This window comes from Salvelinus alpinus, chromosome 38, assembly GCF_045679555.1.
Source record: "Salvelinus alpinus chromosome 38, SLU_Salpinus.1, whole genome shotgun sequence".
In the NCBI taxonomy this organism is placed as follows: Eukaryota; Metazoa; Chordata; class Actinopteri; order Salmoniformes; family Salmonidae; genus Salvelinus; species Salvelinus alpinus.
In genome coordinates this window covers 4,877,246-4,890,678 of record NC_092123.1, presented here as the reverse complement: position 1 = coordinate 4,890,678, position 13,433 = coordinate 4,877,246, and the positions used below count along the sequence as shown (strand labels likewise).

Sequence of the window (13,433 nt, the reverse complement as noted above, 5' to 3'; positions counted from 1 at the left end):
AGCCTGTGGTCACAGTGCTTAGACAACTGTTATACCGTAGTAACTGTATCGGTATGCTCTGTATGTAAATGACTCAAATGCAAATGTTTTTTGAGTGTCTGTCCTTTTTCGTTAGGGCAAATCTAGTCTGAAATTTGAAAGTGGAAATTCTAAACTTTAGAAGCCTTTTTAAAACTCAAATACACTACAAGTGTGTGTTTCCTGCTTAGCAGAAACATTCTCAGCAACAAAACAGTGATCAAATTAAGATCCTACATCTGTAGGGGCAGTCCAATCAGCTAGATAATCTGGCTATATACGTCCTATGGTGTGACAAAGCCCAGGGTTTACTATAGTGTGACATGCTCAGCGTATTCCTATTAGCTTCCCTGGGACTATCCATCTGTGGTGTCCCCGTCTAAAAGGTCAAGGTACGGCTGAGCTATTTCAGGCCAGCACTTAAACCAGGCAGGCAACACCCATATACCTTGCCCCAACCCACAACACTTCAGGAGAATGTTAACATAACAGGATGAGATGCTTAGCCGCAGATGCTGGTGTGACTGCTGGATACAACAGTACAAGCAGTTTCCAGTTCTGGAAATCCTCTGGGTTTCGGAACTTATGGTTTTCAACTTGAGAGGGGGTTGAGGGGGTTTCACCTAACTGTTGAGAATTCAAATAGTAGAATACACGGGGTGCAATTTCAAAACTCGTTTGTGCATAAGCAGTTTTTTTGTTTGTTATGCCAGTCACTGACAGTCACTCAGTTAGCCCATGTCAGCATAAAAAAAAGGTAAATAGATCTAGCCAGCTATTTAAACTTGTAGAAGTGGCAGCAGGTAGCCTGGAGGTTAAGAGTGTTGGGCCAGTAACCGGACGGTTGCTGTTTGAATCCCTGAGCCGACTCGGAGAAGAATCTGTCTGTGCCCTTGAGCAAGGCACTTAACCATAATTGCTGCTAAAAGTCACTCTGGATAAGAGCGTCTGCTAAATGACTAAAATGTAAATGTAGTAATCATGGCTGAATTACCGAGCAGGCACGAAGGGCCATTGATTTTGTTAGTCACTCTCACTCAAATATTACATTAACATGGCATAAGTTCTTGCAAAATGTGTCAAATTTCTGGACACTAGCTTTAAAACTGCAAATAATTTGCTCCACCCCAATAGCAAAATGTGTAGAATTACAGGAAATTAGCTGTAAAACGACAACTTTTTTTCTCCGCTCCATGGCAAAATGAGTAGAATTGCATAGAATGAGTTCTAAAATTGCTAAATGTTCTCTTCGCCCCATGGCAAAACTTGTAGAATTGCAGAAAACATGCTTTAAAATTGCTACATTTTTCCTCCTATGCCCATGGCAAAATGTGTGCATATGCAGGAAGTGTACTTTAACTTTTTCTCTCCGCCCTCAAGAGGGGGGGTTACTAAAATGTTTTGCCAGCGGTGTGTGGGGTCCCCCAACCAAATCTCACTGAGGGTGCACAAAAAGGCTAGGGCCAGCCCTGCCTGACCATAGTCTGCTTTTAGGTCTAATTGGTAAATGGTAATACAGCCCTGGGAGCCCTGGCGAGGTGGTACAGTAGGATAGCCCAGGTGCCGAGGCCACAGGCCACGTGCTAGGTTACCAAAGGTAATTAAGGGCCAGGTTACCAAAGGTAATTAAGGACAAGCAATTTGATTAAAGGATGGATAAACCTTTTGACCCTCCACCTAGTTTAACTGAACCAGGTTTATCTCGTCCGGTTTCACGATTCAGGTTATTCCTTATTATTCCTTACTCCTTATTGCGGCGCAGTCGTTGTGGCTGGATTCTGTGTTCTTTCCTTGTTCCATATGTACCATCCTATACTGTCCAAGCTCAATTGTCTCTTTAGAGGAATTGATTTGGTAGTTTACTGAGTTGGAGGTTTACCGAGGTATATATAATGCTGTCATTGACTCATACGCCGATCATAAGAAGTCTGGGCCAAGTAATGTTTATATGTATGGGATCAGTGCCGTTGTATTATTAGTGTGGCAAAGTGTAATACACAAAATATCAACAACATGGAATTTTACTCACAGCTTCCAAACTTCAAAGGGCAAGCATGAGCATCCATTGGGAAGTCCTCCAACTGCATGGGACACTCTGCCGATATGGTTAACCTAGAGAAAGACCCAAAAGATCAAGACAATAAACCCAAATCTCTTACGGATATACTATAATAATCCTGTTCATTTCAAATCCAGTGCTGCCGTCATCATCGACATCTTCATCTCCAGCGCTAATGTTAGTTGCATAGATAGTACAATGCCTGTACGATTACATCACAGGCCGAATTTTTTTATTTGATTTGTTATTTTTATCCCTTGTAGGCCTCATCATTTCTAGACAGAAACACCAAGAATTCACCCTGATCCAAGCACATGGCATTACATAGATTATACTGCCATCTTGTGGTGGTTGTATTATTTGTAAATTCCCAGCTGTGGTTCACGTCAAATCCCCCATGTGCTGTATGTCAAGAGTGTATTCACAGAGAACTTCTCCACAAAGTAACCACATATAGTGACACATGTAAACACATTGATATAGCAATGAAATGAGGCCACCTCTAGTCCTTGAGGACCATATGGACTCAGGTTCTGTTCACTTCACTGCATTATTATTCAATGTTATTACTTTGCTTATATTGTGTCAAAAACAGCGGACATGTTTCAAGATCTTATTGGGTCATATGAAGTCCAATTCTCATGGGTCTGTATTATGAACAGGGAAGGCTGCCATCATGTGGTTACAAGAGAAACTGCAGGACTGGAAATTGAATAACCTGATTGTTCTGTCTCACAAGGAAAGTATACTGGTATACAGGTATGATTAGCTATATCCTAATGTAGGTCCATGCATAGAGAGCTGCCTTTTTCCCTTACAAAAACATGGAACAGTAACAGGTGGCATCAAGTAACATGGAACAGGTGTCATCTATTCTAAAACATCCCATTTAATCAATTTTTCTTTGCATTCACAATAATGAACCTGCATTTGTTGTGCGATGAACATTTACATGTTATGTGTTGATGTCACCAGTGCACGTCAAAGTAATGAACATGCCAAAAAGACTGCACCAGCTCCTTAATATCCATATTTCATGCATCAGAGGTACAGTTTGCTATGGAAATAAGAATACTACATGATGCTCTCTTGCTTCAACCTTTTCTGCATCATAATATAATGGGGTGCAGCCTGACCTTGTTAAGCACATACATTATGATGGAAATGGATTAGAACACTGTATGAATTATTTGTGGCGACAAATGTATGACTTGCTCTGAAAACTCTGTTGCTCTCGGGCTAATGTTTCGGGAATCGGGGGGGTGAGAATGCAATCACATTTAGTCATTACCTCCACTGGAGAGAAGGAGCTTTCCCCTGATGTCGGTGGATTCTGAAAGGCTGGTACCATGCAATAAATCTAGGTAGAGCGCTAATCTCTTTCCTGGTAATGGAAACACATTAGGAGACAGGAGTAAAACCGGACCGATTAAAAGCAGAAACGTCCTGATGTTTCATTTCCTGAGTCGTTGGGAAATCTATTATCTTTTCAAATGATGGGCCTGATATCCGCTTCTTCTTCTTCTTCTTTCACTCATCAGACTTTGATTCCAGTGACGGCGATGCCTGATCGTGCTTAATAGTGTCAGGTCACATGGCTATAAAGGGGTTAATATGGTTCATCTATTTCTCTTGCATCTATTTATCTGGCATTAAGATGATCTTAGTGGGTGGTATTGATCTGGAATAAATGATACCTCCTAAAATGATACCAGGAAGTCCTGATCTATTCGTATGATTGCTATTGGTTGTCATCACTTCCTGTTCCTGCCTATTATGAATTCAAGGGTGAATATTTCATCTAATCTGCCACATATTGGTCAGTGTTCCATAACATACATAATACAGCATCACAAAGAACAAAAGAACAGAAAATTGTATCAGCCTACGTTACCAAGAGCTGGACTGAGTAGAATAGCTGTGCAGAGGCTCTTGTTACCTCCTACACACACAACAACAATAACCAAACCAGTTCAGGGCCATATGTGAATCGTGGCTGGCTGTATTTCAGTGAGCATAACGTTTGTTTTTCAGACACAAAGCTCAGATATTATTCTCTATAAGTCTAAGCCTTTGGGTGGGGAAGGGGAGGTTCAGCTAACATATGGAATTGTTTTAAGATGGTCATACCATGGATCATTTAGCTATTTGATTTGGAATTTTAGGACCCCTGTAGGTATTCCACAAAAATATTTCATTTGGTCTTTACTACTATAGCCCATAGAAACGCATTGAATTACACATTCATAAATGGCCAAACAGACAGTCCAAAAATAAAACGGGGAATACGATTTTGAAGTGTCTTTCCTTTATCTAAGAGATATAAGAAAGCTAAGGAAATATTTTTGTTTTTTGGATACATATTTAACCCCCCTTTTTTTCTTTCTTTCATTCATTTCTTTTTTTTACCAGTTACCTTCAGACGAGTGACACTTGTGGAGATCAAAAATCCAAAACGGAGAACACCATCGTATTTGTGAGAATCTCTCCTTTCCATAGTAGGGTCATATTAGTTTGTAGCCCAAACGGTTCAGACGCTACAGAGGTTTTCGTGGGAAGACCGGTTTTCGGGATGTCTCATGGTCTGAAAAGCACTGCTGTAGCTCGGCCACCTTCCACCGTAGATGCCGAATTCTGACATAGGCAGATGCGGTAGTTTGAGACGCAGCCCAATCAAAGAAACGGATATCTCCAGTTTAAACTGACAGATTTTGATGGAGATATTTTTACTATGTTATTTAGTTTGACGCACGGGTGCGTCAATAGACTCTTAAGGATTATGGTTCAGGGTCAGAGTTTCTCTTGGTCAGTCCACATGGTCAGAGCTCAAATACAAGGATGTATTCAGTGAGGTGAAACATTTAGAACGTTGCAGATGGAAATGTGATGAATGATTACTGATTTAGAATGACAGACAATCCTATCTCTGTTCTACACCATACCTTTCTATCAGATAGAAATGTGATGAATAGACTTGACACGACCGGGACTCCTATCTGTCCTATGTGATACATTTCTATCTGAAATAGTAGTGAACGGTCCCGTGGTTGGTACCTCATAGTGTAGAGCAGCGTCCCGTCATCCTTCAGTCTCAGTAGCTTGTTGGGTGTGGTCATGTTGTGGGCGATAGACTTTTTCCCGTTGAGGAAGAATGTGTCTGGGGTCCAGATGTTACTGGCCAGGAGGTTGTTAAGAGGCAGCATCTCCATGGGTCCTTTGAAACACAGGCGCTCATCTTTCCAGCTTTGTCGGAAAAACACATCAATGGTGTATTCCTACGGTGGAGAGCAACATGGTGTTGATACATGGTGATAACACTCAGAGTCAAACCCCATGGGGCCAATTACATGGACACATACAGATTTGCTATTTTAATTTGATCACTCTGACTCAGAGGATGTTCCTGTGCAGGAGGAAATGCAACGTGTGGTGTTGTACCTGAGGTTTAAAAAGGTTTTAAAGTATTTTTTTTTTTATTATTATTATTTTTTTTAGATGTATTATTTTCTACTAACCTTACAACCCCTCTCCTAATTGGAGTAAACTAACGAACAACAACACTTAAGCTTCTACTTCCAGCTTATACATGCTATCTTCGGGAAAGTATTGACTTTTTCAACATTTTGTTAAGTTACAGCAGTTTTCTAAAAATAGATTGACAAATGAATAATACTTCGCAATCTACACACAACACCCCATAATGACAAAGCAAAAACAGGTTGACATTTTTGCTAAAAAAAAAATATATATATATATTTACATAAGTATTGAGACCATTTGCTATGAGACTCAAAATTGACCTCAGGTGCATCCAGTTTCCATTGATCATCCTTGATGTTTCTACAACTTGATTGGAGTCCACCTGTGGTAAATTCAATTGATTGGACATGATTTGGAAAGGCACACAACTGTCTATATAAAGTCCCACGGTTGACAGTGCATGTCAGAGCAAAAACCAAGCCCTGAGGTGGAAGGAATTGTCCGTAGAGCTCCGAGACAGGATTGTGTCAAGGCACAGATCTGGGGAAGGGTTCCAATTTTTTTTGCAGCATTGGAGGTCCCCAAGAACACAGTGGTCACCATCATTCTTAAATGGAAGAAGTTTGGAACCACCAAGACTCTTCCTAAAGCTGGCCGCCCGGCCAAATTGAGCAATCGGTCGAGAAGAGTCTTGGTCAGGGAGGTGACCAAGAACACAATGGTCACTCTGACAGAGCTCTAGAGTTCCTCTGTGGAGAAAGGAGAATCTTCCAGAAGGACAACCATCTCTGCAGCACTCCACCAATCAGGCCTTTATGGAAGAGTGACCAGACGGAAGCCATTCCTCAGTAAAAGGCCCATGACAGCCCACTTGGAGTTTGCCAAAAAGGCACCTAAAGACTCTCAGACCATGAGAAACAAGATTCTCTGGTCTGATGAAACCAAGATTGAACCCTTTGGCCTGAATGCCAAGCATCATGTCTGGAGGAAACCTTGCACCATCCCTACGGTGAAGCATGGTGGTGGCAGCATCATGCTGTGGGGATGTTTTTCAGCGGCAGGGAATGGGAGACTAGTCAGGATCAAGGCAAAGATGAACGGAGCAAAGTACAGAGAGATCCTTGATGAAAACCTGCTCCAGAGCGCTCAGGACCTCAAACTGGGGCGAAGGTTCACCTTCCAACAGGAGAACGACCCTAAGCACACAGCCAAGACAACGCAGGAGTGGCTTCGGGACAAGTCTCTGAATGTCCTTGAGTGGCCCAGCCAGAGCCCGGACTTGAACCCGATCGAACATCTCTGGAGAGACCTGAAAACAGCTGTGCAGCAACGCTCCCCATCCAACCTGACAGAGCTTGAGAGGATCTGCACAGAAGAATGGGAGAAACTCCCCAAATACAGGTGTGCCAAGCATGTAGCTTTATACCCAAGAAGACTCGAAGCTGTAATCGCTGCAAAAGGTGCTTCAACAAAGTCCTGAGTAAACGGTCTAAGGCTGTAACCTAACAAAATGTGGAAAAAGTCAAGGGGTCTGAATACCTTCTGAAGGCACTGTACTTTTTAGACACAATATATCTTACAATAGTTATCTTTTGTTTGTTTTTACTCCTATCCTTCCACTACCCTCAACCCCTCCCGTCTATTTCTGAAGACCATCCAGTTTGATTTCTATTTGCCATATATTTTTTACTGTGCTTTTTCACTAAAGTTTTGAACCTATATACATTTTACGGACACAGTGTGTATTTACATTAGTTATCTTGTTGTTATTAGTCCCACCCTTCAGCTCTAGTCAACCCCTCCCATACAGTTGAAGTCAGAAGTTTACATACACTTAGGTTGGAGTCATTAAAATTCGTTTTTCAATCACTCCACAAATTTCTTGTTAACAAACTATAGTTTTGGCAAGTCGGTTAGGACATCTACTTTGTGCATGACACAAGTAATTTTTCCAACAATTGTTTACAGACAAAATATTTCACTTATAATTCACTGTATCACAATTCCAGTGGGTCAGAAGTTTACATACACTAAGTTGACTGTGCCTTTAAACAGCTTGGAAAATTCCAGAAAATGATGTCATGGATTTAGAAGCTTCTGATAGGCTAACTGACATAATTTGAGTCAATTGGAGGTGTACCTGTGGATGTATTTTAAGGCCTACCTTGACATCATGGGAAAATCAAAAGAAATCAGCCAAGACCTCAGAAAAACAATTGTAGACTTCCACAAGTCTGGTTCACACCTTGGGAGCAATTTCCAAACGCCTGAAGGTACCACCTTCATCTGTACAAACAATAGTACACAAGTATAAACACCATGGGACCACGCAGCCGTCATACCATGGTCCCGTGTGGCTCAGTTGGTAGAGCATGGCGCTTGCAACGCCAGGGTTGTGGGTTCATTCCCCACGGGGGGACCAGGATGAATATGTATGAACTTTCCAATTTGTAAGTCGCTCTGGATAAGAGCGTCTGCTAAATGACTTAAATGTAAATGTAATACCACTCAGGAAGGAGACGCGTTCTGTCTGCTAGAGATGAACGTACTTTGGAGCGAATAGTGCCAATCAATCCCAGAACAACAGCAAAGGACCTTGTGAAGATGCTTGAGGAAACAGGTATAAAATAATCTATATCCACAGTAAAACGAGTCCTATATCAACATAACCTGAAAGGCCGCTCAGCAAGGAAGAAGCCACTGCTCCAAAACCGCCATAAAAAAGCCAGACTGCGGTTTGCAACTGCACATGGGGACAAAGATCATACTTTTTGGAGAAATGTCCTCTGGTCTGATGAAACAAAAATAGAACTGTTTGGCCATAATTACCATCATTACGTTTGGAGGAAAAAGAGGGTGGCTTGCAAGCCGAAGAATACCATCCCAACCAAAATAGATGGCAACATCTCAAGACATCAGTCAGGAAGTTAAAGCTTGGTCGCAAATGCGTCTTCCAAATGGACAATGACCCTAAGCATACTTCCAAAGTTGTGGCAAAATGGCTTAAGGACAACAAAGTTAAGGTATTTGAGTGGCCATCACAAAGCCCTGACCTCAATCCTATAGAAAATTTGTGGGCAGAACTGAAAAAGCGTGTGCGAGCAAGGAGGCCTACAAACCTGACTCAGTTACACCCGCTCTGTCAGGAGGAACGGGCCAAAATTCACCCAACTTATTGTGGGAAGCTTGTGGAAGGCTACCCAAAACGTTTGACCCAAGTTAAACATGTTAAAGGCAATGCTACCAAATACTAATTGAGTGTATGTAAATGTCTGACCCACTGGGAATGTGATGAAAGAAATACAAGCTGAAATAAATCATTCTCTCTACTATTATTCTGACATTTCACATTCTTAAAATAAAGTGGTGATCCTAACTGACCTAAGACAGGGAATTTTTACTGGGATTAAATGTCAGGAATTGTGAAAAACTGAGTTTAAATGTATTTGGCTAAGGTGTATGTAAACGTCCGACTTCAACTGTATCTCTTAACACCATCAATGTTGGATTTCCATTTATTTTCCATATACAGTGGGGAGAACAAGTATTTGATACACTGTCGATTTTGCAGGTTTTCCTACTTACAAAGCATGTAGAGGTCTGTAATTTTTATCATAGGTACACTTCAACTGCGAGAGATGGAATCTAAAACAAAAATCCATAAAATCACATTGTATGATTTTAAGTAATTCATTTACATTTTATTGCATGACATAAGTATTTGATACATCAGAAAAGCAGAACTTAATATTTGGTACAGAAACCTTTGTTTGCAATTACAGAGATCATACTTTCCTGTAGTTCTTGACCAGGTTTGCACACACTGCAGCAGGGATTTTGGCCCACTTCTCCATACAGACCTTGTCCAGATCCTTCAGGTTTCGGGGCTGTCGCTGGGCAATATGGACTTTCAGCCCCCTCCAAAGATTTTCTATTGGGTTCAGGTCTGGAGACTGGCTAGGCCACTCCAGGACCTTGAGATGCTTCTTACGGAGCCACTCCTTAGTTGCCCCGGCTGTGTGTTTCGGGTTGTTGTCATGCTGGAAGACCCAGCCACGACCCATCTTCAATGCTCTTACTGAGGGAAGGAGGTTGTTGGCCAAGATCTCGCGATACTTGGCCCCATCCATCCTCCCCTCAATACGGTGGAGTCGTCCTGTCCCCTTTGCAGAAAAGCATCCCCAAAGAATGATGTTTCCACCTCCATGCTTCACGGTTGGGATGGTGTTCTTGGGGTTGTACTCATCCTTCTTCTTCCTCCAAACACGGCGAGTGGAGTTTAGACCAAAAAGCTCTATTTTTGTCTTATCAGACCACATGACCTTCTCCCATTCCTCCTCTGGATCATCCAGATGGTCATTGGCAAACTTCAGACGGGCCTGGACATGCGCTGGCTTGAGCAGGGGGACCTTGCGTGCGCTGCAGGATTTTAATCCATGACGCCGTAGTGTGTTACTAATGGTTTTCTTTGAGACTGTGGTCCCAGCTCTCTTCAGGTCATTGACCAGGTCCTGCCGTGTAGTTCTGGGCTGATCCCTCACCTTCCTCATAATCATTGATGCCCCACGAGGTGAGATCTTGCATGGAGCCCCAGACCGAGGGTGATTGACCATCATCTTGAACTTCTTCCATTTTCTAATAATTGCGCCAACAGTTGTTGCCTTCTCACCAAGCTCCTTTCCTATTGTCCTGTAGCCCATCCCAGCCTTGTGCAGGTCTACAATTTTATCCCTGATGTCCTTACACAGCTCTCTGGTCTTGGCCATTGTGGAGAGGTTGGAGTCTGTTTGATTGAGTGTGTGGACAGGTGTCTTTTATACAGGTAACGAGTTCAAACAGGTGCAGTTAATACAGGCAATGAGTGGAGAACAGGAGGGTTTCTTAAAGAAAAACTAACAGGTCTGTGAGAGCCGGAATTCTTACTGGTTGGTAGGTGATCAAATACTTATGTCATGCAATAAAATGCAAATTAATTACTTAAAAATCATACAATGTGACTTTCTGGATTTTTAGAGATTCCATCTCTCACAGTTGAAGTGTACCTATGATAAAAATTACAGACCTCTACATGCTTTGTAAGTAGGAAAACCTGCAAAATCGGCAGTGTATCAAATACTTGTTCTCCCCACTGTATATTTCAACTGTGCTGTGATGTTTCACAAAAGTTCTGAACCTTTCTATTGTCATAGTTTCTACAGATTTGCAAAGTCATAATCAATCGATCAGTAATATAATAATATTTTTAGCAAAAAAAAATATTTGATTTACAATCTGTATAAACTATGAGAATAAAAAGCTTTTAAAGTTTGCAATTTCCACCTTAAAATGTCAGACTTGATTTGCCCTAAAGAAAAGTGTTTCAACGCCCACAAAAATGTCCATTAATTATAATCCACATAATAATTCACATTTCCTGTTGCTGCAGGATTCTTTTCCTGCTGTGAGAAACTGGTCAAATGAAGATAATAAACTGTAAACCTAGTCCTGGACAACAACAAAAATACTAAAAGCAGATTCTCCATTGAAATAACGTTTCAGTCCAGGACTGGGCTTAATCTGCATCCAGGAAACCGGACCATCATGTATTTCTTTATAAGATATTGATTTATTACTTAACAAAAAACTATGAATACATGTCATTTATATGCATCTAGGATAATTGTTGTGTGTTCGTAACATTTACAGGAGGGTTTGGGGTTGCTCCTATCGCAAATAATTACATTAATGGGCGTCATTGAAACAGTGCATTATGAAATGGGCTGTAAATTGACTCACCATTTCAGTATCTGAAACTGGGCCAAAGCTTGTGACAAATATATTGGTTTTGATCTCCGTGACCTTTTCTGTGGATAGAATGGGATTTGGAATATGACAGTGAACATGAAGAGACAAGGAACAGGGACAAATTCTATTTATGAGTAATCATCATAGAGATCTCCATTTCAAATCTTTACAGCCTTCAATGACAGAAATAATTCTAAGGAAGTGAGTGCAGCTCTGTTCTCCAACCCCATTTGGCAAATCCATGTTGGATGTATCCATGTTACATTAGCGACATTATAAGACAAGATTTAGAAGGGGGGAGAAAAAGGGATAAAAAAAATCACTAAGACCAAATCGGTGGAAGAACATTTTATTTTCTCTAAGAGATGCAGGATATTTCTATCTTCCAGTGAACACTCTTCGACTCCCTCTCTCTCTCGTCTGAATAGAGGTCTGGATCTCAAGGTTACTTTTTGCAGATGGAGGTGGTGGTCATGAGGGGGGCTGTGTGATATATGGCGTGTTGGCAGTGCAGTTCCTTCTCACTTAGGATTGATCTATTACTGTGATTGCTTTGCTCTTGGAATATATTCCAGTCAATGCAAATCAGTATATTAGAACAGTCTCTTTTATTTTTTCTCACTGAATCCAAGAAGTCTATCGAGTGTGATTTTACAGAGGGGGAAAATGCTATGCTGGATCACAAATTATGTATGAGGCTAAGCATTGGCATACTGCAGTTTCACGAGGCCCCCCCGCAAGGTCCGAGCAAGTTTAATAGCTTATCTCATGCAATTCTAAACCTTTTGCCATGAAACCGAGAGAAAATGTTGCATTATTAAAGTGAATTTGCCAAACATTTAGCCATGGACTATGACGTGTTCATATGCTATCTGGGGGAGAGGTGACCTCCAGGGGGCCCCCAACCAAAAAGAAAACGCCCCAGAGCTTGCCCCCCCCCCCCCCCTCCCTGCAAGTGAGGGGGTGTTTCCAAAGCATATAGTTGGTCCCACGTGGGGCCACACAGCACATCTCGATATGGAGCGCAGTTCACTATGCATTTATCATCTCATCAGCTGGTGACTTTTTTTCTTGTGACAGGTCAATTTGCTGCAGCAGAGCCTGCATAGTCTTTAGGCTCCAGTAATATAATTGCTTTAAATCAGTGCACACGCAGGCACACTCTCTTAGTATTTATCTTCCCCATCAAATCCCTTCAAGTTGCAAAAGAACCACAATACATTCAGTATAAATTCTAACAAAGACAAACTGTACGTTGAAAGAGAAACATCCACATTTCACACTGTGTTTTGGTTCTATAAATCTCCTGCATCAACATGCTACAATGGTTCTGCTGCACCTGGCTTGAGTGTACTCTGAGGAAACCTAATGACAAATAAGGGATGTTCCAGAACACAAGAGTATTAGTGAATGACATTTGCCCCAAGAAAATGAATACTGATATAATACTGCATTGTACTGTATTGTATTGCATTGCATTGTACTGTATTGTACTGTATTGTATTGCATTGTACTGCATTGTACTGTAACCTCTAGTGATATGAGTTTGGATCAGAGTGGTCTGTAAGTCGGTATACGTTACCTCCAAGTCCTGGTCTGAGTCTGTTGTCGTAGCCGTCCAGCAGTCCGTCCAGTATCCGTGTGAAGATGGTGATGTTGTCATTAGCCTCCGCCTCTTTCAATGCCTCTGCTGTGGTCTGGCCAAGACTTGGAAAGACAGAACATCAATCAGGCTGGTTAGTTCCACATACTGTAACATGGAGACTGCTTGACAAGGCTAGTGTCGATGTAAATAAAGCACATCATAGTTGGACATGTACAGTATATCTGCTGTTCAAATGAGGATGCAATGCGGTGTAGACAGATTGGATTGTAAACGTTTCACTTACCCCACGTGACATGTAATACACACCACCAAGACAGAGATCCACACGTGTTTCATTGTAGAAAAGCTGGGAATTTTGTCCTCTATGTCTGGAATAACAACATATAATCCACAATCAGTACTTTCAGTAGTATGTATTGTCATCATACTTACACTTCTACTTCTCCTTCTACACTATACTCCTACCAGACAATTATTACTACAGTA

General features: G+C 41.5%; 1 protein-coding gene across 1 annotated transcript in view; it reads right to left on the bottom strand.

Moving 5' to 3' along the window:
* LOC139566414 (gamma-aminobutyric acid receptor subunit alpha-5-like) overlaps positions 1–13,433 on the bottom strand; it is a 35,676-nt gene that overhangs the window by 20,767 nt on the left and 1,476 nt on the right. The window contains exons 2-6 of the mRNA XM_071387572.1: positions 13,231–13,315; positions 12,924–13,048; positions 11,333–11,400; positions 5,132–5,352; positions 2,048–2,130 (exon numbers count right to left, since the gene is read on the bottom strand). Coding sequence (XP_071243673.1) covers positions 2,048–2,130; positions 5,132–5,352; positions 11,333–11,400; positions 12,924–13,048; positions 13,231–13,315 — 582 coding nt within the window. The remainder of the gene's footprint in view (positions 1–2,047; positions 2,131–5,131; positions 5,353–11,332; positions 11,401–12,923; positions 13,049–13,230; positions 13,316–13,433) is intronic.